Here is a 24578-nt window from a genome sequence, read left to right as displayed (position 1 = left end):
CAGTAGTGTGGGTGCTATGAATTGGGGGCCTAGACTGGGCCTGCTCAGTCACTGAGGAGAGGGGAGGAGGGAGGGAAGTTCACATACAGGAAACCACAAGAAGCCAGAGCAGAGAAGAAAGTTTGGAATAGTCTGGGGGACTGGACTCAAGAAGATCCTTGGAGTCCAAGAAGGCCCAGCTGCAGCAGGATGATAATGATTGGTGTGATTCAGTCAACCATAAATTTATCAGCACCATCTTTAATTCTTACAACAACCCTGGAGGCAGGTGTTGTCATCCCCATCTTCCAAGGAAGGAAACAGGAATTAGAGAGCTTGCCCAGGGTCACCTAACCTCTAGATGACCGAATCATGATTTAAACCTATATCTGCCAGGCCCCAAAACTCAAGCACTAAAGGAGAAAGAATTAGAGAGAGACTCAACCCCCAGTAGGAAGGTGACAGCAGATAGTCTCTAAGGGCGGGGCTGTGGCTTCTCTGATCTCAGGCCCCCCTCCTCTGCCCAGGCCCCGCCTCTGCCCCTCCCAGCGCTGCCTGGAAGTGTGGGGTGAGAGCTCCTAGGACACCCCTTCCCCTCGGGGAAAGAATTGCGACACCCCCCTCCCAGGAGGACCCTCTCCTTCTTCATCAACACTCCTTCCGGGGCAGGGAGTGCCTCCACCTGCAACCCAACCACCTGGCCTCAGGGCCCACTGGCCCGGCAGAGGTCACACTGAGATGACGGTCAAGCTGGATTTCGAGGAGTGTCTTAAGGACTCACCACGCTTCCGGTAAGTGAGCACAAGTCTAGGGGGCAGAGGAGGAGTGGTCCGACACCCCCCAACATACAAACACACACACACACACACACATACACACACACACTCACTCACCCTTCCTAAGGCCAGATGTCCTAATGGAATAGGTCTCAAATGGACAAGATCAAGCTTGTGGGCCAAAGTAGTATCTCTGCTCTCAAACCCAGAGGGGGCCACCAGCCTCTCACCCCTGGAGCTGGCATTGCATCCTCCCTCTCACTGGGACCCCTGCCCCTCCCCCAGCACCTGCTCTGGGCGGTTAGCAACTTCCTGCTCTTGCCACATCCACCCTCCTTCTACCCTTCCTGCTCTGACCTGGGTCCTAGCAGCTCCCACACTGTGGTGTGAGTGAGCAAGAGAGGGCAGCTGTGTGGGCCTTCTTAATCCACCAGCTTTTTCTGTCTGGACCCTCCACAACCTAACCCCAACCCCAGACCCAACCCTGCTAAGGCAAACAGACCAGATGGACCCCAGCTTTGTTTCTTTTACCCCATCTTTCCTTTCCCAGAGCCTCTATCGAGCTGGTGGAAGCCGAAGTGTCAGAATTGGAGACCCGACTGGAAAAGGTGACCCAGGATCGGATTAAGATGAGTGGGGTGGAGCCAGGGAGTAAACTAGAGAAGGGGAGGAGTCCTAAGGATTATTGAATACTTATCATGTGAGGTAGATATTTGGGGGCTACGAGAAGCAAAAAGGTGGTTCTGTACCCTTAGGGAGCTTGGGATCTTGGTAAACAAGACTCAGTTGTGTACTTACCTCTGTGTTCAATGAGCACAGAATGAGTCAAGTCCAGCTCTTCAGCCCTATATTATGCCCAACCCTGGCTGTTGGGGAGAGCAAGACTGCTTCTGTCCCCAGGGAGTTCACAGACTGACTGTGGAGGATAAACCAGTAAAATACTTAAACACAAGACTGTAAGGCATGTGTACACACACAGATGCACACACACACAAACATTCCCATCCCCTTTATTTTTCTCTACAGCATTTATCTCAATCTGACATATATTTACTTGCTGTATTAGTTTTCTATTGCTATGTAACTAGTTATTACAAATTTAGTGACTTAATACACATTTGTATCATAGTTTCTGTGGATCAGGAGTTATGGACAGCTTAGCTGGTCTCACAGGTTTCAGTCAAGGCATTGGTTGAGGCTGTAGTCTCATCTAAGGCTCAGGGTTTCCTTCTAAGCTCACATGATTATTGGCAGAATTCATTTCCTTGCTGTTGCAGGACTGAGGCCATCATCTCCTTGAGGCCACCAAGTCTCTTGCCATGTCGCTCTGTCCATAGGCAGTTTACTTCCTAGTAGCAGCTGGCTAGTAGCAGCAGCAGGAGAGTCTTGCTTGTGTGTGCTGGCAAGATGGCGTCAATTTATATCAGAATATAATCACAGGAGCAAATCTATCAGCTTTGCCGTGTGTCATAACCAAATCATGGAAATGCCATCCCATCACCCTGGCCATATTCTACTGGTTAGAAGCAAGTCATGGTCTCACTCACACTCAAGGGGTGGGGATTATGCAAGAGGGGAATCATCAGGGGTCACCTTGGTGTGTGTCTGTCATGCTTGCTGATATTTTTTCTTGTCTACTTTTCCTCTCTAGAAATGTAAATGTCATGAGAGACTTTTATGTTTTCTTTTTTTTATCAATCGTCAGTGTCTATACTGTGGCCAGAAAGTTAGTAGATAACCAACTAATATATACATATATTTTTTTATTAAATTTTTCATTTTGAGTTAATTATAGACTCACAAGAAGTTGCAAAAATAGTATAGGATGTCCCACGTACCCATCACCCAGCTGTCCCCAATGGTGGCATCTTACATAACCACCAAAACCAGGAAATTGATATTGGCACAATGCAATTTACTGTCTACAGGTATTACATGGATTTTACCTATTTTGCATATACTCTTTAAAACAAACACTAGGAGTGTCTGGACAAACAACCAAAAAAAAAAAACTTTGGGCCGGCCTGGTGGCTCAGGTAGTTGGAGCACCATGCTCCTAACGCTGAGGTCCTGGTTCGATTCCCACATGGGCCAGTGAGCTGCGCCCTCTACAGCTAAGATTGTGAACAACAGCTCTCCCTGGACCTGGGCTGCTGTGAACAGCCCGAGGTCAGTGTGAGCTGCTGCAGGCTGCTGTGTGCTATCGTGTGCTACCGTGGGCTGCTGTGGGCTAACCTGTGCTGCCAGGAGTGGCCAGTGGCCAGCATGTGTGGCTGGCAGCTGTGAGCAGCTGACTGATGACCGACTGCCTCAGCCGGAGGGAGAGCAAGGCTCATAATACCAGCATGGGCCAGGGAGCTGTGTCCTACACAACTAGATTGAGAAACAAGGGCTTGAACCAGAGTGGGGGGTGGAAGGTGGAAGAAAGGGAAAAAAATATCTTTTTGTATAATTCAGTGGCACTTTATCATGTGTATAGATTCTTATAACTAGCATCATCATACTCAAGATACAAAACTCCTATCATCGCAAAGGAACTCTTTTGTACTACCTTTTGTAATGACACCTTCCCTGCCCCCTTCTCTAATCCATGATAACCAGAAGAGATTGTTCTTCATCTCTATAGACTTTTGTCATTTCTAGAATGTTATATAAGTGGCATCATACAATATGTGATCTTTTAAGATTGGCTTTTGTTCCCCCCACTCAGAATAACGTCCTTGAAGTTTATTCAAGTTGTTACATATCAATAGTATCAGTCGTTCACTATCAATAGTTTATGTATGAATAGTTCATTCCTTTGCATTGCTGAGTACCATTTTATTGTATGGATGTACCAGTTTGTCACTAGTTCAGTCTAATGAAAGTTCCTTGTTCGGATATATGAGGGAGAAGGATAAGGAAAAAAACTGGACACAGTCCCCTACCTCCACACAAAGCAGTTGTGAACATCTGGTTACTTGTCACAGATATCCCACGGGGAGATCTGATAACTTTGATTGTGGCCAGTTTTCTGACCATTACTGATCCTACTAGCCACCTCAAGGCAAGCTACATTTCCCTGAAGACTTCACTAGCCCTAAAAAGTGTTTTTCTTTATTTTTTTCTTTTTTTATTGGGGACTATTGGGGAACAGTGTATTTTTCCAGGGCCCATCAGCTCCAAATCATTGTCCTTCAATCTAGCGCAGCTCAGTTTCAAGTCCAGTCGCCGTTTTTAATCTTAGTTGCAGGGGGTGCAGCCCACCATCCCATGTGGGAATTGAATAGGCAACTTTGTTGTTGAGAGCTCGTGTTCTAACCACCTGAGCCATCCAGCCACCCCTCTGGCAGCTCATTATCTTTAGTCTCATTTCGGAGGGCGCAGTTCACTGGCCCATGTGGGAATCAAACAGGCAACCCTGTTGTTCAGAGTTCGCGCTCTAATCAGCTGAGCCATCTGGCTGCTCTAAAAAGTGTTTTTCAGCTCAACAAAAGTTCACTGGGCTAAGCTGACAGACTTCACAGACACTTGCTCCATCCCAGATATGGTGACTTAGGCCAGAGCCAAGTGGCATCACCTCAGGGGCAAAGCAGTTCCTGTAGGTAACAAGGGCCAGGGGTCCGGAGACCTCACTTTGGTTTCTGACTCAGACACTTGGCTCTCCCAGAGAGACCCTCCTCAGGCCAGTCACTTGTCCCCTTGTTTATCAAGCCACCTTTTTTGTCAATTGGGACCAGACTGAATGGGCTTTATGAACATGCTATCTTCTCCCTGAGCCTGTGACCTAATGATGGAAATGTTCAATAAGCACAGAATGAGTCAAGTCCAGACAATAAATACTGTAGAATTTAACACCAACCAGGTAGAGCATACATCCTGTGAGCCAGACAGTGCATGAGGATGGAGTTTTTGGGGAGCTCTGATTCCAAGTAGTTGGGGCAGAGCAGGGAGAGACATGTGGGAGTGGACAGAGAGATGTTTTGGAGGTGAAGCTGACCCTGGCTTTGGTGACAGGCTGGGAGAAATTTTGTTCCAGGCACAGAGCAGTGGGAGTAAAGCAACAGAGATGGGAGAATACCAGGTCTATTTTAGAAACTGTGAGAGCTAAACTGGGCTGCAGAGAAGTGTAGGCAAGGTTGGGAAGAAGGGCCAGAGCCCAGAGGAAGGGGACAGGAAGTTGGACAGGAGTTGGGGTACCATCGACTATGGAGGCACATGTCATGATTCTCTATTGCCCTGTTGCTTCCTAGCTCCTCAAGCTGGGTAATGGCCTCCTGGAAAGTGGGCGCCATTACCTTGCTGCCAGCCGGGCCTTCATTGTTGGCATTTGTGATCTGGCCCACCTGGGTCCACCAGAGCCCATGATGGCGGTATGTGGAGGGCCCGAACCAGAGTGGGATGGGGTCTGGGATAAGGAGAGATCCTGTGGAAGCTGGGGACGGTTGGTCTGGGGTGTGCAGGTTGCAGGCCAGAGGAGGGCTGGGGCTGCCATCCGAGACAGCCCTGGCAGGCTGGTTCTAGACATGGGAAGGCCTTGCTGCCCCATGCCTGGTACTCTTTCTCTGCCTCTTCTCTTGTCTAGGAGTGTCTGGACAAATTCACTGAGAGCCTGAGACACAAGCTGGATAGCCACTCGGTGAGTGGGGGTAGGAGGTAGGTCTGGTGGGGGGGCAGGAGCGAGGTTGTCTGTGGTCCTGACCCCGACCTGCCAATTTCTGCTTCCCCTCAGGAGCTTCTAGATGCCACCCAGCACACACTGCAGCAGCAAATCCAAACCCTGGTCAAAGAGTGAGTTGGGAGGGAAACCAGTCCGCCAGCCCTCTTCCCAGTAGCGCAGGGACCTCCCTGGATAAAGCTGTGAGACTAGGGGTTTCTGGTGGCCTGACTACTGTCCCCCATCCCAAGGACTCCCTTGGAGTTCTGACTGTACAGAGGCTAACTGAAAGGCTGTGAGTGGGCCTGCTCTTGGGACTTCTCTGCTGGGGGCAGGTAGGTGTATCTGTGATTCTTTGTTATCCCCCCGCCCTAGAGGTCTCCGGGGTTTCCGAGAGGCTCGCCGGGATTTCTGGCGGGGCGCTGAAAGCCTGGAGGCTGCTCTTACTCACAACGCAGAGGTGCCCAGACGTCGGGTCCAAGAGGCAGAAGAAGCAGGAGCTGCTTTGAAGACTGCTCGAGCTGGTTACCGGGGACGGGCACTAGATTATGCCCTGCAGGTGCCTGCCAACCTGTCCCCCTGGAGTACCAGGGCCTCAGTCATCTCAAGGCTGGAGAGTCCCTGGTGTGCAATGGGGAGGGACACTATGGTTCCAAGAGTGACCTGGGGTATTATTTTTGGGCCCTCAGATCAATGTGATCGAGGACAAGAGGAAGTTTGACATCATGGAGTTTGTGAGTTGCAGTTGTGGCAAGGGCAAGGGCAAGGGCAAGGGCAAGGGCAAGGGGAGGAGCCTGTTGATGGAGAGCAGAAGGGAAGAGGGAAAGAGTGAGGGCTCCTTCCTCAGCTATTCCCCCTGCTCACCGTGGCCTCAGGTGCTGCGTTTGGTGGAGGCCCAGGCTATGCATTTCCAGCAGGGCCACGAGGAGCTGAGTCGGCTGGCCCAATATCGCAAGGAGCTGGGCGCCCAGGTAGGTCCCCACGGAGCAGGCAGGTGATAGAGGGTAACGGGCTCTGAGATGACTTCCCTGGCCAAGTTGGGGGAGGCCAGGGCCATCAAAGATGCCCCTTTTATGCCCAGTTGCACCAGCTTGTCTTGAATTCAGCTCGAGAGAAGAGGGACATGGAGCAGAGACATGTGCTGCTGAAGCAAAAGGTGAGGGCTAAGACCTCGCATGGGAGGCAGATGGGCCTGGGGCCTTGGTCTTTGCCCACAAAGTTGCCTTTTGACCTTTTGTGCCCTCAGGAGCTGGGTGGGGAGGAGCCAGAACCAAGCCTAAAGGAGGGAACAGGTGGCCTGGTCATGGAAGGACATCTCTTCAAACGGGCCAGCAATGCATTTAAGACCTGGAGCAGGTGAGAGAGGACACCCCAATCAGCCAGACCCATCCGATTAGGCATGTTTTGAGTGGTTGAGGGGTTATAGTATTTAAGCACAGCAAGGAAAAACAGACAGAACCCTCTGCCTTCAGAGAATTTACATTCTATCAGCAAAGACAGACAATAATGTAATAGTTAAGTAAATGTTATGTTAGTATACGTTATATTAGAAGGGAAGAGCACCAAAGGAGAAAAATAATAAAGCAAGGGATGAGGGGGTTGCGATTTTAAGTGGGATGGTCAGGGTAGGCCTCATGGACTTAAAGGACATCTGGGGGGAAGAATGTTCTAGGCAGAGTGAGGAGCTAGCATCAAGGCCCAGAGAAACCTGCTGAACTGTTCAGAAAAACAGAGAGGAGGCCTTGGGTGCGGACAGAGGGAGGGAGGAGGAAATGGTAGGAGATGAAGTTGGAGCTAATGGTGTGAATCAGGTAGAGCCTTGTCGGCTTCTGTAGGGACGTGGGCTCAACTCTGAGGGAAATGGGGAGCCATTGCAGGGTTCAGAGCAGGGTGATGGTGTGCTCTGACTCAATTCCTTTCCCTTCTAGGGCCACTGCCAATCCATATGGGATCTTTGTGCAAATTAGAAAACAGACCCCCCTTCCCCAAGATACTGCCACCTGTCAAAAACATTTTAGCAACAGATTTCTTTTCCTAGAAGAAGCATTTTATTGTCATCTGCTGGAAAGTTATCTTCATAAATATATCAAATCTGGGTTGTCCAAGATGTGAATAGCACCCCTTAGGTATCCTGGTCTGCACAACTGTCCCCCTCCTCTGGGACATCTCATGGGACAGTCAGCCCAGGTCTCTCCTCTCAGCAAGATCCTTATGGGGCAAAGGATCTGCTGTCCCTGCCCCAGCCTCATCCCCATGCTGCCCATGTCCATAACTCTACTTCCACTTCCTCCAGACGCTGGTTCACTATTCAGAGCAACCAACTGGTTTATCAGAAGAAGTACAAGGTGAGTAGCCTGGGTCCTAGAGGACCAGGCCCAGGGAGATTTGGCTTTTGCCGCAGTTGGCTGGACACCTGCCCCCTTATCACCTTCCCCTTCCAGGATCCTGTGACTGTGGTGGTAGATGACCTTCGCCTCTGTACAGTGAAGCTCTGCCCCGACTCGGAAAGGCGGTTCTGCTTTGAGGTGGTATCCCCCAGCAAGTGAGTGCAGTCCCCAGGGGTGATGCTCTAATATTTCTAAATCTTTACCAACTGGAAAGGTAGGGCCAGTCACAAAGGCATCACTGGAGCAGGGACTTGGAGGCCCTCCATGCAGCCCCAGGTGTTAACTCTTTGGTGGCTGGATTGTGGGGCAGCCTGGGGGAGGGTATAGGGTGATGAGGGATATTTAAAAAGATATTACCAAATGGTGCAGAAGTATTTCCACATGACTGGTACCAGTTGAATACTAGCTGCATGACAGCCTGCCCATCCTGCCACATGCTCCCCAGATCTCAGACCTCTCCCTGCCCCCATCCCCTCTCCTTCCCAGGTCCTGCCTCCTGCAGGCGGACTCAGAGCGCCTCTTGCAGCTGTGGGTCAGTGCTGTGCAGAGCAGCATCGCCACAGCCTTCAGCCAGGCTCGCCTTGATGACAACTCTCGGGGTCCAGGCCAGGTACCTGAACATAGGGGTCAGGCTCAGGTTGCCCAGGGAGATGGGGCATCCGGTCCCTTAGACCCTCTGGCTACTCTTTCTTCCCCTGTCTCCTCCAGAGCTCAGGACACCTGGCCATGGGCTCCGCTGCCACCCTGGGCTCTGGTGGGATGACCAGGGGAAGAGAGCCTGGTGGAGTGGGGCATGTGGCAGCCCAGGTACAGAGTGTGGATGGCAATGCCCAGTGTTGCGACTGCCGGGAACCAGCCCCTGAATGGGCCAGCATCAACCTTGGTGTCACCCTCTGCATTCAATGTTCCGGCATCCACAGGTCATTCCCCAAGGCTGCAAGCACGGGCCCCATTCCTTCTGGTTGTAGTGTTGGGGGGGGACCAAGATAGAGCCAATCACGTAGGCTCCTCCCTTCCCCCCCTGCCCGGGCTTCCTCTTAGATTCTGGCTGTCACCGGGCACAGGCCTGGGCCGAGTATGTAGGGCACAAGGTGGACCCTGGTGCACCCAGCCTCTCAGGATCTTGGTCTAGTCAGGGTTGGGGAACACCCAGAGGAGTTTATTGGCCTGCCTGGAGGAGGTTTGGGGTCAGGGCTTCTGGGGGTGGGGAAGCCAACAAAGAGCAGAGAGAGAAGAAGTTGTGAGGCTTTAGCAAGTTTATACAGCCCTCACCCCGAGTCATTCCGGTGGGAGAAGGGAAGGGCAATGGCCCAAAAGAGTTGTCCAGGCCAAAGTGCCAAGACAGAAGGGAGGTGGCTGGAGAGGAGGAGGCCCTTAAAGTGAAATGTAGGAGAAGAAGGGAAAAGGGGACGGTAAACCGGCAGGATCCTTCCAGATATAGGTCAAGGCTACATGGCCCCAGCTGCCCCCTGGCCCAGCACCTTTGTGTGGCCCCCTACACAGGACCTTGTCTCCAAGTCTTTTCAGGAGCAGCAGCAGCTCCCCCAGCTACTGCCTCACATAGGGCCTGACTTCTACTCTGGCCCTCCAGGAGCCTTGGAGTTCATTTCTCCAAAGTCCGGTCTCTGACACTTGACTCGTGGGAGCCAGAACTAGTAAAGGTGACTTGGGGGTGTCGTGAAGAGTGTGGGGGATGGAGTGGGGTGAGAACAGGATTGCAAAGCCCTAAGGGCTCAGACACTCATCCCTACCCTTCCTGACTGTCTGCTGCCTCGGTTCCCGGAAGCTTATGTGTGAGCTGGGAAATGTAGTCATCAACCAGATCTATGAGGCCCGTGTGGAGGCCATGGCCGTGAAGAAGCCAGGACCCAGCTGCTCCCGGTGAGGCTGGGGGGCAGGGGCTGGGGCTGCCCTCCTCGCAGGGAGGGAGGAGGGTCTGGAATGGAAGGAGGGAGGACTGTCCCCTTCTTCCCCCCCACCTCTCTAGGCAGGAGAAGGAGGCCTGGATTCATGCCAAATATGTGGAGAAGAAGTTCCTGACCAAGCTTCCTGAGATTCGAAGGCAAAGAGGCGGCCGGGGGCCCCCAAGGGGGCAGCCTCCTGTGCCCCCAAAGCCTTTCATTAAGCCCCAGCCAGGGAACTTCAGATCCAAGCCAGGTATAGGGTTTCTTGGGCATTCATTGAGCATCTGCTATGTGCTCAGCACATCAAACCTGCTGGGGAGGTTCAGAGTATGAGACCCAGGCCTCCCCATTGGCGGGGTCAGACCACACTCGCGTTGGTTTTAGAAGGCAAGAGTTCTGGGGGTGAGAGTGAAGAATGGGAAGGAGCGTGGGGCTGGGAGTAGGCAGGGAGGGCTATGTAAGGGTGTCAACAGCATAAGAAAAGTCAGGAGTGAGAATGAACTAGGGTCTCCAAAGGCCTGTAAAGGAGGGTGTGAGTTTGGCGGGAACAGAGGAAGCCGAGAGCTGAGGTGGACCTTCACCTGCAACATCCCAGCTAGTCAGGGTGGTTGGACAGGAAGAGGTGAATGATGCTTTCTCACCCCCACACCCTAGGGGCCCTGCACACATACACACTCACACAACCTCCACTTCCCACCAGTCCCCAGAATCTTGAAGACCTCCCCGTAATTGGGAAGTGACCTATCCAATTACCGCATCAGGGGACTTTGCTGAGGGTTTCCTTCCCAGACTCAAAGCTGATTCCCCCTAACAGAGCCACCGTCTGATGACCTGGGCAGCCTGCATCCTGGGGCTCTGCTGTTTCGGGCTGCGGGGCATCCTCCATCCCTCCCCACCATGGCTGATGCCCTTGCCCATGGAGCTGATGTCAACTGGGTCAATGTGGGTCAAGACAATGCCACACCACTGATCCAGGCCACAGCTGCTGTGAGGGTCTTGCCAATCTCCCTACCCCACCCTAAGGCTCCTTCTCTCCTTCCTTGCTCCTTTCTTACCCCTCCCCCCACTCTATAGGGAGTGATAACCAAGAGAAACTGGTTACTAAGAGTGTGTCATTTGGAGGCAGACAACCTGGCTTTGAATCCAGACTCTCATCACTTAGTGTTATGAACCCCTCTGTGCCTCAGTTTCCTCAGCTGTAAAATAGGGATCCCACCTCTCATTAGGTTGTACTGTGGATATAATGTATGGATACATGCAAAGAGCTAGAGCAGAGCCTGATACTTAGCTGTACCCCTGCACTCCTGATCCCATACCCCACCTACTGAACTGACCCCACTCTGAAATATTTTTAAATCTGCCTCTAAAGATGCCACTCTCTCTCCCCATTCTCCACTTCTCAATGCAGAATTCTCTTCTGGCCTGTGAGTTTCTCCTCCAGAATGGGGCAAACGTGAACCAAGCAGACAGCCACGGCCGGGGCCCACTCCACCACGCAACCATTCTTGGTTACACTGGGTAGGCGGGGCAGCGATAATGGCCTTGGAGAGGAAGGTACCAGACAGGGTGAGCTGCTGGCTGAACCTGTCTATCCTCTACAGGCTGGCCTGCCTGTTCCTGAAACGGGGAGCCGACTTGGGAGCTCGGGACTCTGAAGACAGGGACCCTCTGACCATAGCTATGGAAACAGCCAACGCTGACATCGTCACCCTGTAAGGATGCCTGAAGGGGCGGGACTAACGCTTGCACTATCCACGTGGGCGGGGCTAACGCCGAGAGCCGAATGTGCTAGGCCTGGGGAGAGGTGGGGTCAGTTCCTGGACCAGACAGGTTGCTCCAAGAGTTGATTGGGCATAGAGTAGGAAGGGTGCGGGCACGGTCCGAGGATGGTGAGCTCATCCTGAGAGGTATCATTCATCAACATTGTTGTCAGGCATCTTTTAAGTACTAGACCTCGGGGAAACATGAATAAACAACTCAAACATGAATAAACAACTCAAAGGGTGGGAAGCTAGGGTGGGGGAGAGTGACAAGATTCTCATTAATTCCATCCCCTTTAGGCTACGATTGGCAAAGATGAGAGAGGCTGAAGCAGCCCAGGGCCAGGCAGGTAAAGTATCCAACCCACTCCACCCCACCACCAGGCCTAACATTATATCTCTGGGCATCTGGCCCCAGGTGACGTTTCCGCTCGTGTCCAGCTTCATTGATTAACTCTAGTATTTATTAAATAAATATGTATTGGGTGCATTCGACGCGCCAAGGCAAGGGATGTGCCCTGATGGCGCAGGTGTTTCTTCCACCCACGATCTTACCAGACCGGCCCTTAACCAGGCCGCCCCCCCCCCCCCCAGCATAGTCCCCTGTGCTAGGGCCCAGCCGTCGAGCTCCCAGCCCTTCCTCCCTCTCCTCAGGAGACGAGACGTATCTCGACATCTTTCGTGACTTCTCCCTTATGGCATCGGACGACCCGGAGAAGCTGAGCCGGCGTAGTCAGGACCTCCACACGCTTTGATTCCAGGCCTTCGCGGGCCCGCGACCCCTGCCCTTCCTTCCCCACTGTCGGCCCCGTCGCCATTAAAGCCTTTGTGCTTTGCTCTTCCCTTCATAGTTCCTTTATTGGGTGTCACATCCAGGCCTGCAAGGTGTTGGGCGCTGCGGCTCCCGGGGTACGGAGTGGATGGGAGTTTTCGAGCTCGAGTCACGCAAGAGGTGACTCCCAGAGAGAGAAGTGGAAGCTGCAGCTTCAGTCCTAGCACCGGGCGGCCATGGGGCGGGGCTCTTGGGCTCAGGCGACGTGGCCAGACCAGGCCGCGGAGAAGGCGCTCGCGTGGGCTGGGGCCAGCCTTCCCTTAGGGGAAGCTGGCATCGGGCCGGGATGGAGAGGCTGGCTCGGCCACCCCGGCCCGGAGGCATCCACGGAATGTGGCAGCTCAGCACTCGCCCCCTCGGGAATTTCCTACGGGAGCGACGAGGAGGAAAGAGACGGTCCCCAAGCCCTGGACGGTTGTGCCTCGGTTTCCTCAGAGTGGCGAGATTGGGGACCCTTCCTCCTCCAAGTTGCAGACGTAAGGTCGCGCACACCTGGGGCCGCAGGCCCGGGCGGTCGCGGCCACATCCGGAGCGACGCGCCTGAGTCACCCTCGCGACCCCACCCCCACTTGCGTCCGCCCGTCCAGCCCGTCCGCCCAGTGTCTCCAGTTCGCCTCTCTCGGCTCCCACCTCCACCCGAGCCGCGCGAGCCCCGCGGGGGCGGGGGGCGGGCCAAGGGGGTGGGGCTGTCTCTTAAAGGGTCCCCGGCCACTGCCCTTAGGCCACTTCCTGGGAGCGGAGAGGACTTCAGCTGCTGCTGCGACACCCCCGTAAGGCGGCGGCTCCCTGGTTCCTAGACTCCCGGCCGCTTCCCTCAAGAGTCCTCGGACCCTGGCAGCTTGGACTGAGCGTGCATCCTCGCTCCCTAACCGATACAAAGGCACCTCCACCATCAGCTCCAGGCAGCCCAACCTCCGTCTCCTGGGACCTGCGCCGGAGTCAGGCCAAGGCCAGGCCTCTGACTGGCTCCCGAAATCCTGGGTGGACTCGCCCACGGCGACAGCGATCTGACCAAGAACTCGGAAGCTGGACCCTTCAAAGAATCGGCCTTGTGCTCGCCACCGTCACCTGCTGGTTGGATTCCGGAAACCCACTGTCTGGAGACCGCAGAAAGGAATCGTTGATCACCCAGAATCGGATGCGTCTGGACCTAAAACTCCCTTCCCTCTTGGTCTTCCCTGTGCTCTTTTCATCCGTTCTCCCAACCTGTCAGGCGTCTCTGTGTCAGAAACCATCCCCCACCACCAAGGTAGCTGGTGAGCCCCAAGGCTTGCTACCTTGTACTCCAATCGGTGCCTCCGGCTTAGAATCTGAATTTTACAATTCAATTCTGCACACACCCAGGAAGTTCTGCCCTTTCTTCTCTTTTGGTGTCTCTAGTACGCCCCAAAATTTCCCCTCCTCCTGTGCCCTCTTCGCCCCCCTCCTTTGGGGGCCCTGTGACCCTGAATGTGGGGGGCACACTATATTCCACAACTGTGGAAACCCTGACTCGCTTCCCAGACTCCATGCTGGGTGCCATGTTTAGGGCTGGCACCCCTATGTCCCCCAACCTCAACCCCCAGGGAGGCGGCCACTACTTCATCGACAGAGATGGCAAGGCTTTCCGGCACATTCTCAATTTCTTGCGGCTGGGCCGCCTGGACCTTCCCCTTGGGTATGGGGAGACAGCACTTCTTAGGGCAGAGGCCGACTTCTACCAGATCCGGCCCCTCCTAGATGCCCTGCGGGAACTGGAGGCCTCTCGGAGTGCCCCTGCACCCACAGCTGCCCTGCTCCATGCAGATGTAGATGCCAGCCCCCGCCTGGTGCACTTCTCTGCTCGCCAGGGCCCACACCACTATGAGCTGAGCTCTGTCCAGGTGGACACCTTCCGAGCCAACCTCTTCTGCACTGACCCAGAGTGTCTGGATGCCATGAGAGCCCGATTTGGTGTGGCCAATGAGGAGAGAGCTGAGGGAGGCCCACACTTTCGTCTGGAGTGGGCCCCCCGCCCCACAGAACTCCCTGAAGTGGAGTACAGGAGACTGGGGCTGCAGCCATTGTGGACTGGGGAGCCAGGAGAACGACGCGAAGTGGTGGGCACAGCAGGCTTCCTGGAGGAGGTGCTGCGGGTGGCTCTGGAGCATGGCTTCCGTCTAGACTCTGTCTTTCCTGACCCTGAAGACCTGTTCAACTCCAGATCGCTGCGCTTTGTCCGGCACTGAGAACTGCAAACTGGGAATGCTGTCCCCCGTTTGACTGGGAGGTGGGTGGAAGAAGGGGACAGCAAAGGAGATGAAGACTCCCCTGAAGCCTCTTCATAGCTCTGCTATGGGAGCTGTGAGAGTCAGGGGTCCCACTGCACCTGACTGGAGCCTAGAAGTGGGCAGGACTCCCCAAACTCAAGCCCACTAAGGGCTCGCAAGTGGTACAGAGGCTCTGGATTGGTGCTAGTAATCTTGGGAGGGGTGGGGAAGGTTCCCCTGGCTTGTTCTTTCCTGAGGCTGGGGACCTCCAGTGTTTCCTTTGTTGAAGTTCAGTATTCAAGGGTCTGGAAAAGTGGGGACACTTCTCTGCCCAGGCTAAGCCTAGCTAGCAGAACCCTGCAGGGATACTGAGGTCTGGGAGGAAGTGGGACTTTGCTCTAATGTGGTCTCCTGGACTGTGACTTCTCCTCCTGGAGCTGGGTGGCCTGGCCTGACCAATGACAGGCTAGAACACTCTGGAACATGGGAAAGGAGAGTCTTTGCTGTGTCTCAAGCCAACTACGGAGGGAGACAGAAAGGCTACACCCCACCCTAGGCTGCCATAAGGTAGCTAGGAGAATTCCCATTAACTATGGGGTGGAGCATCCCTCTGGAGATCCAACTGTTTTAAAGGATCCCATATTAATGGTGGGGCTGGCCATAGGGAAGAGGGTGGCATCTCCTTGGGTCCTGGCCTTACTTCCTTCATGTGTACGTGCATTCCGTGTGTGTCTGACTGATGCGGGGGTTTCTGACATCCTGGCTCCCATCTGTGTTGTTGGAGACCGTGTCTGCGTGCTGGTCTTTCTGTGATTTCTGCATGTCCAGGCCTGTTTGGGGTTGCCCAGCAACTGTTTGGGCACCAGATGTGTCTGTGGTGTGGATGTGAGTAGACTGATAATTAGTAGTTAATCACAAGGTGTGTGTGTCTGTGTGTGTGTATACGCATGAATGCACGTTCACATCACCACATATGGGCCTGTGGGGGTTTGAGTCACTAGGATCTTCCTGGTGAGAGGTAAGAGAAGTCACTAGGCTTAGCCTGGCCGTGGGAGCCTTTATAGAACTCTTGGTTGCTAAGGCAGCCATGGGTCTGTTGCTAGGAGATAGCTGGAGAAGACCCAAGGCTTCCCAGGGCAGAGATGAATGGAAGAGTTTGTGAGAGTCAGGGAGGATGTGGGACGGGATGGGATTTCTGAATCCCTGGGGATGGGATACTCCTGAACAAGTTCACTGGCGGAGTTACTTATTATTTATCACTTACAAGAAGAAAAATAAAATTGTTTTTGGAACCACAAACTTGTAATGGCTGCTGAGGGACAGGTTGGGTCAGAAGCCCAGCTTTCTCTGCCCATCTCCTATTAGAGATGTCTTCTTCTGGTCCCCAGTTTCTTGGGCCCCAGGTTTACCCCCACCGGGGATGGAGCAGTGGCACTGTTCTGGAATGCTCTAGAACCTCCATCTGTTCTGGGACACTAGAACTTCCAGGCAAAGGGCTAGAACCAGGATCACAGAGCATTCTGAGTCCTTCCTAGCTTAGGTGGGGCCAGCTCCCCTCCAGCAACCCCCAGTGGGCCTCATGTGGTTGCTGACACTAGGTGGGGTTTTCCTGGCAGCTGCTCAGGCCTGTGTCTTCTGCCGTCTCCCAGCCCGAGACTTGTCAGGCCGCCTGGCTCAACTCTGCAGCCAGATGGAGGCCCAGTGGAAGGACTGTGAGGCCTCCTGGAACTTCTCAGCCTTTGCCTTAGGTAAGTCCAGACATCCAAGGACAGGCCCAGCCCATAGTCACCCCCATGCCCGAAGAAGGGCAACATGTGGCTTCCCAGCTGTGCCCCTCAGCTGTCCATAGCCCTTCCATGACATACTGGCCTCTCTCTCTGGGAGAGCTTTTTTGGATCCTGGGAAAGTCAGGAAAGATCCCAAAATCTTCTGGGCTGATAAGGGAATCAATCACTCACTGGTCCTTGCTCACTCACTGGTCCTTGCCTATCTCCACAGATGAAGGGTCCATGAACAAAGTCACAGAGAAAACTCACAGAGTTCTGAGGGTCATAGGTGAGGTCAATGGGGAAGGCACCACTTAGAGGCCAGGATGAGTACCAAGGAAGGGGATGGGAAGAAAGGACTGGGGAGGCCAGAAAGGGAGGAGGGCAAGTGGAGACAGGAGGTGTGATGGGGGAGGTGTTGGGTGACCGGGTGGATGTCAACTAGCACTATTGAGGCCCTGGGCAAAATGGCTGCTGTCTTTCTCCCCAGAGATCAAAAAGTCTCTCTCCTCACTCCCTTCATATTGGCAATGGCTTCAAAAGATCAAGCTCCCTGAGTACACCAGGGAAGGTACTGATGCAGGGAGGGATCAAGGGGTGCCTAGGATCTCAGGCAAAGGGGTGTGTGTCTGAGTGGCTCATCTACCCCCCACCCCTCCTTGTCTATCATTTCAGCTCTCTGCGCTCCCACCTGCCGTGAGTAGAAAAGGAAAGGGGTATCGAGGACAAGGGACTTTGGGGTACCTGAGGAGAGCCTGAGAGCCTAAGGAAGTGGGATACTTCGGAAGGGTGGAGTCGGGCCTTCCCCTACCAGCTCGCGTTCATTTGTCTCCTGCAGGGGGCAGCACCATCCTGTACAACTGTTCCACCTGCGAGAGTTTTGAAGTGCTGTGTTGGCCACAAAAGCGCTGCTTCCCAGGTCCTTACTCCCCACACTTGCCTGACCTCACCCAGATCTCTGAGCTCTTAGGTTCCCCCCAGCGTCAACAGGTGTGAGCCCCAGGATCTTTCACTGCCTCCTGGGTTCTCTGCAGGAAGTCACGATCTTTGGGAAGCTAGGATTCTGCTCCTCTCCGTCTTTGGATCTGTCCTACTCCTGGGTGTCCTGAGCCTCGTGGTGGAGTGAGTTGGGGGATAAGGGAAGGGGAGAGCCTCACTGCCTCTGACCCACCCAGTACTTTCCACCACCCACCCTTCCTCCTTCTCTCCCAGCCTCCTTCCCTTCCATTCCCAGATCTCCCGCTTCTGTCTTCCCTCAGGTCCCACCTCCTCAAAGCAAAAAATGACTTATGAAGATGCTGACAGATCCCAGCCCGCAGTTGTAAAGAGAGTATACCCACAACTTCTACTTCCTTTGGGGGATGGGAACCAGCCAGCCCCTTAGATCCAGCCCCAAAAGTTCAAACTTCCAGACTCTGAAACCTAGATGATCCCAGTGTCAGAGGGCCTCCAGGGAACCAGGCACCCACAGCTGGAAAGAGTCTCCCCTCCAGCCGTCAACCAATCAGACAGAACAGTCACCGATGCCAGGAAAATATCTACAGAAGGAAAGAATCCCCTCCACACACACTACCACTCCCACGCTCCTTTCTGCCTGTTCCCAGAAAGCGGGGTTGTCTGCCCCAGAAGCTACTCGTGGCTCTCCTATGAATGATTGGGAATCCGGGAATGAGTGTTCTGGAGAACGCCCTCCCTCTTCCAGTGAGACCACATCAGTCAGTCTGCTGGCATGCTCTCCCTCCATTTAACATTGTGAAGCCTGGGCCTCCCACAGAGGCTTCCCTCCTGCCAGGCCCAACTAAACATGCTGTGAAATGGCTTCCACCCCTGCCTGGCCTCTGTCTGCAACTGGGGTGGGAGGACATGAAACTCAGTGGAGCACAGTGTTTCTCAGCTGGGAGCGTTTTGCACCCCAGGAGACATTTGGCAACATCTGGAAACATTTTTTTAAAAATTTTATTTATTTTAAGTGTGTTTTTCCAGGACCCATCAGCTCCAAGTCAAGTAGTTGTTTGAGTCTAGTTGTGGAGGGCGCAGCTTATGGTGGCCCATGTGGGGATCGAACTGGAAACCTTGTTAAGAGCACCGCGCTCTAACCAACTGAGCCAACCGGCAGCCCCTGAAAACATTTTTGATTGCTTTGATTGGCTGGGGGGCAGGGCGGCTATGCTACTGGCATCTAGTGGGCAGAGACCAGGGATACTAGTCAATATCTTAAAACACAAAAGAGAGTCCTTCACAACAAGAAATTATCCAGCCCAAAATGTCAATAATTTGTGGTTGAGAAACCCTGGTGTTTTGTCCCCTGCCTATCAGGAGTTTTTGTTTGGGGGATGGGAGATGGGACATGAAAACAGAGGCTTGTCACCAACCACAAGTCGCAGTGCAAGGGCCTAGGCCTGTGAGGGATTCTGGCCCTCACCTATCCCAGTGGTTTTCATGCTGGGTACCTAGGAGCTCCAGGGCCAGGGTTCTCAATCAGCGGCACATCGGCATCACCTGGGAAGCTATAAAAACTACCTATGTTTGGATCTCACCTCCAGAGATTCTGAATTTAGTGTTCTCATATGGGGCCTCGGTTAATCTAATTTACAGCCAGGGTTAGAACCAGTTTTGGGGGTACCCATGAGGTTCTAGGATGGGGAGAGGAATGCCTATCTTTTCCAGAAGAGTACCTTCCATGTTGTCTTACATGTTCTAGTCCAATCTCTTCATTTTACACACAAAAAACGAGGCCAACAGATCATACAGCAAGATCATACAACTTGCCCAAGAGCATACAACTCATTCATCTCTTCATTTGATACTTAGTGATTGCCCACCAGGTGCCAAGCGGGGTCACTGCCCAAACTGGGGTGAGAAGCCAACCCTCTTGACTGCTCAGGCACCACAGCTCTCTTCTGATCTGCAGTAGCTGTCTTGTGCCTTCTTAAGCTGTACCTCCATTCCAGGCTCAACATTTTGGAGTTACCCTTGTTTTCACACCCAACATGCAGTGGGTCAACTAGTTCTGCCCATTCTTCAAGGACCGCTACTCTATCTGTCCCCTCCGCCCACCCTGTGGCCCCAGCCCACTCTAGAACCCTCTCAGTGTGGACTTGTCTCCCAGTTGTGCCATGTAACGCTGCCCACACCCTTCAGATTTCATTGCACCATCAGTGGCCACTGGTCTTAAGTTCTACATGCTCACAATCTCCTGTCCAGCATCAAATCAGGTGGTTGAGAACGTGGGCTTTGGAGTTGGGCTTCAAATCCTTGCCCTGTCTCTTGAACTTCTTGGTTCCTGTTTCTTCATATACATGTAAGTTATATTTCACTGATTCTATGGCCTTATTTTTCCTGTTTACATTTTAGCATCTCTGAAGAATCCATTTTAAATTGAAAAAATGTCATGGCATAATGGTATATATTACCATTGATAATACCTTAAATTCAATGAAATGCAGAGGTATTCAGCTTACGGGAGTACGGTGAGGTCCAAATAAGTTCATATAAAATGTTTGGGATTGTGCCCAATATGTAATGAGCCCTCATTAAATATTAGCCATTATAATCTCTTAGTTAAAACCTTCCCTGGCTCTTCTTGCCTACAGAGTATAGACTTGGCCCTTGACCATGACATTCAAGGAAGCTCCCTGTCTTATTTAGTCCCCAGGCCAGACCTGTCTAAACACAGATCAAACTGGAATCTCCACTTGAATGCCTCACAGGCATCTCAGACTCCACATGTCCAAACTCACCTTCCTTCCCGACCCCACCCCCTCTTTTGATCTCTCTCAGGCTTCATGGCAGTGCCAAGATGTCATGCACATCCTTTTCCTCTCATGCCACTTGCCCACTGCTCACCTTTGTAATGCTTCTTGAAACCTGGCCCCAACGTGTTCCTGGAGCTTTATAACTATAACAGCTCTGCCCACCCCACAGCCAGACTGAATCACTGGTAGTTGCCCAAACAGTTTTCTCATGTCTCCTTGCCTTTGCCCAGGCTTGCTCCTATACCTGGGATGCCCTTCTCCTTCAGCTCAGACATCAGCTCTTCTGGGAAGGCTTCTCTGAGCCCCTGAGGCAGGGTACATTACCCCTTTTCTAGGCATCTCTCATGTGGCACCTGTTATGTCAGGTTGTAGTGTTTCTTTCCACATCTTCCCTGCACACCATGCACTACCCTGTAAAGCCACTACTTAAGGTTTTGTGTCTTTGTTTCCCCAGTGCCTGGCACCTGGTAGATGCTAGGAAACGTCTTGACAACTCGAGCCCCTTGTCTGAACCCTTGTGCTGTGCCCTCCCCACAGAAGCTCTTCCTGAGCATATAGCACAAAAGGCGGGTAGAGTTGGTGTTTCTTTTCTGTGCACATAAAGCCAACCCACCAAAGTGTGGCTTGCTAAGGTAGGGCTGGTTTTTTCTGAGCCCCTCACCAAACAGACGAGGCTACTGTGGGTGTGACAGTTTTAAATAATGACCTCACATTCTTTCACATGCCTCCTATCCAGAGGTAGGATTTATGTATCCTTCCCTTGAACCGGGGCTTCATGACTGGCTAACCAATTGAATGTGGCAAAAGTGACTCTGGGCCACTTTCTGGTCTCAGGCCTTAAGAAACTGGCACCTTCTGCCCTCTGCCTCTTGGGGCGCTCACTTTGGAACCTAGTTACCATGTTATGAGTATGCTCAGCCTACATGAAGAGTACACATGGAGGGGTTCAGCCAAAATCCAGCATCTACTGCTAGACATAGGAGTGACAATACAGCCCCTAGCTGACAAGTCATCCCCAGACTTTGTTTTTCCAACTAAGACCCCAGACATAGTGGAGCAGAGATAAACCATTCCCATAATGTCCTGTTGGAATTCCAGATTGTCAAAGTCCTGGAACATAATAAAATGGGGTCTTTCTGCTAGTAGGTACTCAACAATAGATAACTGAAACAGTGGGGCAGAAAAAGGAGCCTAGCACTTGGCACCAAAGACCGTCAACACGTGGAGTCTCTCCATAGGGCTGTTTGAGTCTCTTCATGCCCTGGTGGCTGGCTTCCCCTGGAGTGAGTGATCCAAGAGAGGAAGGCAGAAGCCACACTGTCTTTTATGACCTAGCTCGGAAGTCACACACCATCCTTTTCATAATATCTCACTGATTACACAGATCAGTGCTATTCATTGTGAGAAGGCACCATACAACAGTGTGAATATCAGGAGCGGAGGTTCATTAGCAGCCATTTTGGAGACTGGCTACCACACACATAGTCAGTTAATTCTCCAATAACCCCATAAGGTAGATACTCCTAATAGGCTTACCTTGAAGATGAGGAAACAGAGGCACAGAAACATGAATTAACTTGCTCAGATTCACGGGATGGTAAGTGGTAAAGCTGAGATTCAAATTCAAGCAGTCAGGCTCCAGAGGTGAGGTGTAAGCTACCGTGCTACAAAGGCCCTCACCTCCATTGTAAGTCTGAAGGAATATGGTAGATATGAGTGCTTCCACTTGGAAAAGCAAACCAACAGATACATTCAAGGTATGGGCTCATAACTCTGAAAACTAGCAAGGCAAATGCAAATTGAGAAAGGATGGGACCTCAGGGTCCTGGGAGATGGAGATGGGGTGATGGAACAGGAGGGTCTTACCCAAGGGTCTGGGAAGAGCCCACCATGTGGGGTCAGGGAGTACCAAATGACGAGGGAGGCAGAAATTTGTTCACCAGGAGAATGCTTGTGGATTAGGTTTGGAAACTCCTATCCCCATCACTCCCAGAAAAGGAGCTCTTGATGTCAAAAAACTTTTGCTTCCCCGGATGGCTAAGTTGGCTGGAATGTGTCCTCGCAACCACAAGGTTGCTGGTTCGACTCCCGCAAGGGATGGTGGGCTGTGCCCCCTGCAACTAGAAAACGGCAACTGGACCTGGAGGTGAGCTGTGCCCTCCACAACTAAGATTGAAAGGACAACAACTTGACTTGGAAAAAAAAAGGCCTGGAAGTACACACTGTTCCCCAATAAAGTCCTGTTCCCCTTCCCCAATAAAATCTTTAAAAAAACAAAAAACTTTTGCTTCACCCTACCTAGGTTAATGACTCTGTCTCATCCATTTGTTCCACAAAAGTTACTGAGCACTTATCACATGAGCCAGGCACTAGATTGGGCATGGGGAAAACAGCAATGCCCAGGCAGAATGAAGTCCTTTTCTATCTTGAGCTTGGAGTCTAGCAGAGGAGACAAACAAGTCACTGGCAAATTCTACCAGAGCAATGAGTGCAATGATGGGAAAGCACAGGTATCTTAAAGTGGAGGGGATGAGACTGGACCAGTTAGGGATAGGCTTCTGGCACTTAGCAAGACCAGATTGGGATAAGGGTGGGAAGACTCTTCCAAGCAAAGGGAAGGGAATAGCCATGCAAAGGCGAGAGAGAGAGAGAGAGAGAGAGAGAGAGAGAGAGAGAGAGAGAGAGAGAGCTAGAACGCTGAAGTGCTTTTCTCTGTCGAGAGGTTGACATGGGTGAGGGAGAAGGAAAAGAGCCCCGAGATCTCAGAGATCAGAGCAGAAAAGGAGATGCTAAAGGGGCACTAATGTGGTTACCAAAAGGAGCAGAGAGGTTTCTGCACAGGGATGCCCCACCCCAGCCAAACCCAAGGCAGGGGCGGGGGAGGCCACCTAGGTGCCTGCTCTTCTTACCCTCCTGGTTCTCTGCCATGTGGGGAAAGACTTGGCCCCAGAGGTGTGAATGTGCTCATCCTTCTCGGATGCAGAGCCTGCAGGGCAGGGCAGAGGTTGGAGAAAGGCAGATAGGGGGGCAATGCCTGATCTGGCCCCCAGGTTTAAGTGTTAGCAGGAGGCCCCATCTCAGCCTGGAGGAGGAGGTGCTCCCTGAGAGTGGTCAGGCTGTGCTCCCCCATACCCCACTTTCCCTTATGGGCAAAGAGGGGATGAGAGGAACTTAACTCCAAAAGTAAGAAATGAATACGGAGAAGGGGAGGAATAAAGAGGCCTCTGATTCCATTTTTTTTCTCAAGCCAAAGACAAAGGTGGGGGCTGAGCCTCTACTTCTGGCTTCCTGCTGGAACACAGAGGACCTAGGCCAGGAGTCCAATCAATAGTGCTCCATCATCAGCCTCCTCTCCATCTCGTAGCCAAGGCCTACGCAGGGCCAGGCCGTCTCCCCTGAACCAATGGTAAGAATCTCTTCCATGAGCTCCCTGCTTCTTTTTTCTCACTTTTTCCTACAGCAGGCTGGTTCTGTCACTCCCCTGTTTGAAGCTCTTCAGTGGTTCCCAGAGCCATTGGGTAAGGCTCAAGCTCCTGACCGGGTTCTGTAAGGTCCTATAGAATGAATTCTACCAGGGCAAGTATAGTGTCTGCTTGTTTACCAGGGTCCTCAGAACCTGGCACAGTGAAAGCTTGCTGGAAGGATAAATTGATGCCTAGTCTGGCTACTGCCAACCTCTCTGGCTGCATCTGCCCGTATGCGTTACACTCCCCATGTGCTCTACACTCGTGTTCAAGACCTCTGGTGCACCTAGATCTGTGAGGACACTAGACATTTAGAAGAAAATCAGATTTAAACATGCTCTTCCCTGAAGAAACTTATAGAGCTATTATGGTTTTCATCAAGAAATTGGGCAACACCAAGATGAATCTCAAAAATGTGTGGAGTGAAAGAAGCTAAATGTAAATAATATACACTGTGTGTGACTCCATGCATAAGAAAGTCAAGAGCAGTTAAAATGATCTATGGGTTTTAGAAATCAGAATAGTAGTTGCCTCTGGGGAATGAGATTGTAAATGGGCACAAGGTAACTTTTTGGGATTGTACAGATGTCCTGGGTCATTATCTGCATTAATAGATGTCTACATTTCTTAAAATACTTTGAGCTGTACAGTTAAATCTCTGCATGTTACTGAATGTAAGTTAGACCTCAATAACACACTGTCAGTATAGAAAGAAATGTTCATATGAATATAACAATGACAAAAAAAACAACACAAACCCCTCAGTGTATGGATTAAAAAGCATACAACCAAGGAGAGAATTGTGGGACTGGAAGATAGAACTGAAGAGATTACCTGGATTGCATCATGGAGACACAAAGAATGGAAAATATGGAAGAGAAGTTAAAAGACATGGAGGACAGAATGAAAAGGTCTAGCATACTTCTAATCAGAGTCCCCAACGAAGAAAACACAAAGAATGGAGGAAAAAGAATATTTGAAGAGATACTGGCTAAAAATTTTCTAAAACTGATGAAAGATGCAAACTCATAGATACAGGAAATAAAACATACTGAGCAGAATAAAGAGAAAGGAATCCATACCTAGATACT

General features: G+C 52.0%; 3 protein-coding genes across 4 annotated transcripts; all 3 read left to right on the top strand.

Annotated features, from left to right (window-relative positions):
* Positions 1-526: 526 nt before the first annotated feature.
* On the top strand, positions 527-12285 carry ACAP1 (ArfGAP with coiled-coil, ankyrin repeat and PH domains 1). The gene is made up of 22 exons (XM_019745109.2): positions 527-770; positions 1306-1363; positions 4988-5107; positions 5320-5373; positions 5467-5525; positions 5767-5950; positions 6081-6125; positions 6267-6362; positions 6473-6547; positions 6638-6747; positions 7685-7736; positions 7833-7933; positions 8265-8388; positions 8487-8698; positions 9370-9439; positions 9565-9659; positions 9766-9935; positions 10497-10669; positions 11091-11200; positions 11284-11394; positions 11743-11792; positions 12097-12285. Exons 1-22 carry the CDS (start codon positions 718-720, stop codon positions 12195-12197), a joined length of 2223 nt encoding a protein of 740 aa, XP_019600668.2. The 5' UTR covers positions 527-717; the 3' UTR covers positions 12198-12285.
* A 708-nt stretch (positions 12286-12993) lies between these two features.
* Positions 12994-15801, top strand: KCTD11 (potassium channel tetramerization domain containing 11). Its single transcript, XM_019745113.2, has one exon. It carries the CDS (start codon positions 13783-13785, stop codon positions 14479-14481), a length of 699 nt encoding a protein of 232 aa, XP_019600672.1. The 5' UTR covers positions 12994-13782; the 3' UTR covers positions 14482-15801.
* A 216-nt stretch (positions 15802-16017) lies between these two features.
* Positions 16018-18171, top strand: TMEM95 (transmembrane protein 95). 2 transcript variants are annotated; one of them, XM_074320244.1, is made up of 7 exons: positions 16018-16250; positions 16501-16557; positions 16759-16839; positions 16944-16964; positions 17107-17187; positions 17303-17390; positions 17528-18171. In XM_074320244.1, the coding sequence occupies exons 1-7, from the start codon at positions 16082-16084 to the stop codon at positions 17559-17561; spliced, it is 531 nt and encodes a 176-aa protein (XP_074176345.1). In that variant the 5' UTR covers positions 16018-16081; the 3' UTR covers positions 17562-18171. The 2 variants fall into 2 exon arrangements, with proteins under 2 accessions (XP_074176345.1, XP_074176344.1); XM_074320243.1 differs by having other exon boundaries at positions 17083-17187.
* The last annotated feature ends 6407 nt before the right edge of the window (positions 18172-24578 follow it).

The sequence above is a fragment of the Rhinolophus sinicus genome, linkage group LG15 (assembly GCF_036562045.2).
Source record: "Rhinolophus sinicus isolate RSC01 linkage group LG15, ASM3656204v1, whole genome shotgun sequence".
Taxonomy (NCBI): Eukaryota; Metazoa; Chordata; class Mammalia; order Chiroptera; family Rhinolophidae; genus Rhinolophus; species Rhinolophus sinicus.
The sequence above is the reverse complement of the archived record's forward strand: the minus strand, read 5'-3'. Positions and strand labels throughout refer to the sequence as shown.

Bases quoted from the DNA above. Each gene is read 5' to 3' on its own strand.
- ACAP1 (XM_019745109.2), top strand. From the start codon at position 718: ATGACGGTCAAGCTGGATTTCGAGGAGTGTCTTAAGGACTCACCACGC. The intron at 7,737-7,832 runs GTGAGTAGCCTG...TTCCCCTTCCAG, and splicing joins TTTATCAGAAGAAGTACAAG to GATCCTGTGACTGTGGTGGT. The intron at 9,440-9,564 runs GTGACTTGGGGG...GGTTCCCGGAAG, and splicing joins GGGAGCCAGAACTAGTAAAG to CTTATGTGTGAGCTGGGAAA.
- KCTD11 (XM_019745113.2), top strand. From the start codon at position 13,783: ATGCTGGGTGCCATGTTTAGGGCTGGCACCCCTATGTCCCCCAACCTC.
- TMEM95 (XM_074320243.1), top strand. From the start codon at position 16,082: ATGTGGTTGCTGACACTAGGTGGGGTTTTCCTGGCAGCTGCTCAGGCC. The intron at 16,965-17,082 runs GTGAGTAGAAAA...TTCCCCTACCAG, and splicing joins TCTCTGCGCTCCCACCTGCC to CTCGCGTTCATTTGTCTCCT. The intron at 17,391-17,527 runs GTGAGTTGGGGG...GTCTTCCCTCAG, and splicing joins GTCCTGAGCCTCGTGGTGGA to GTCCCACCTCCTCAAAGCAA.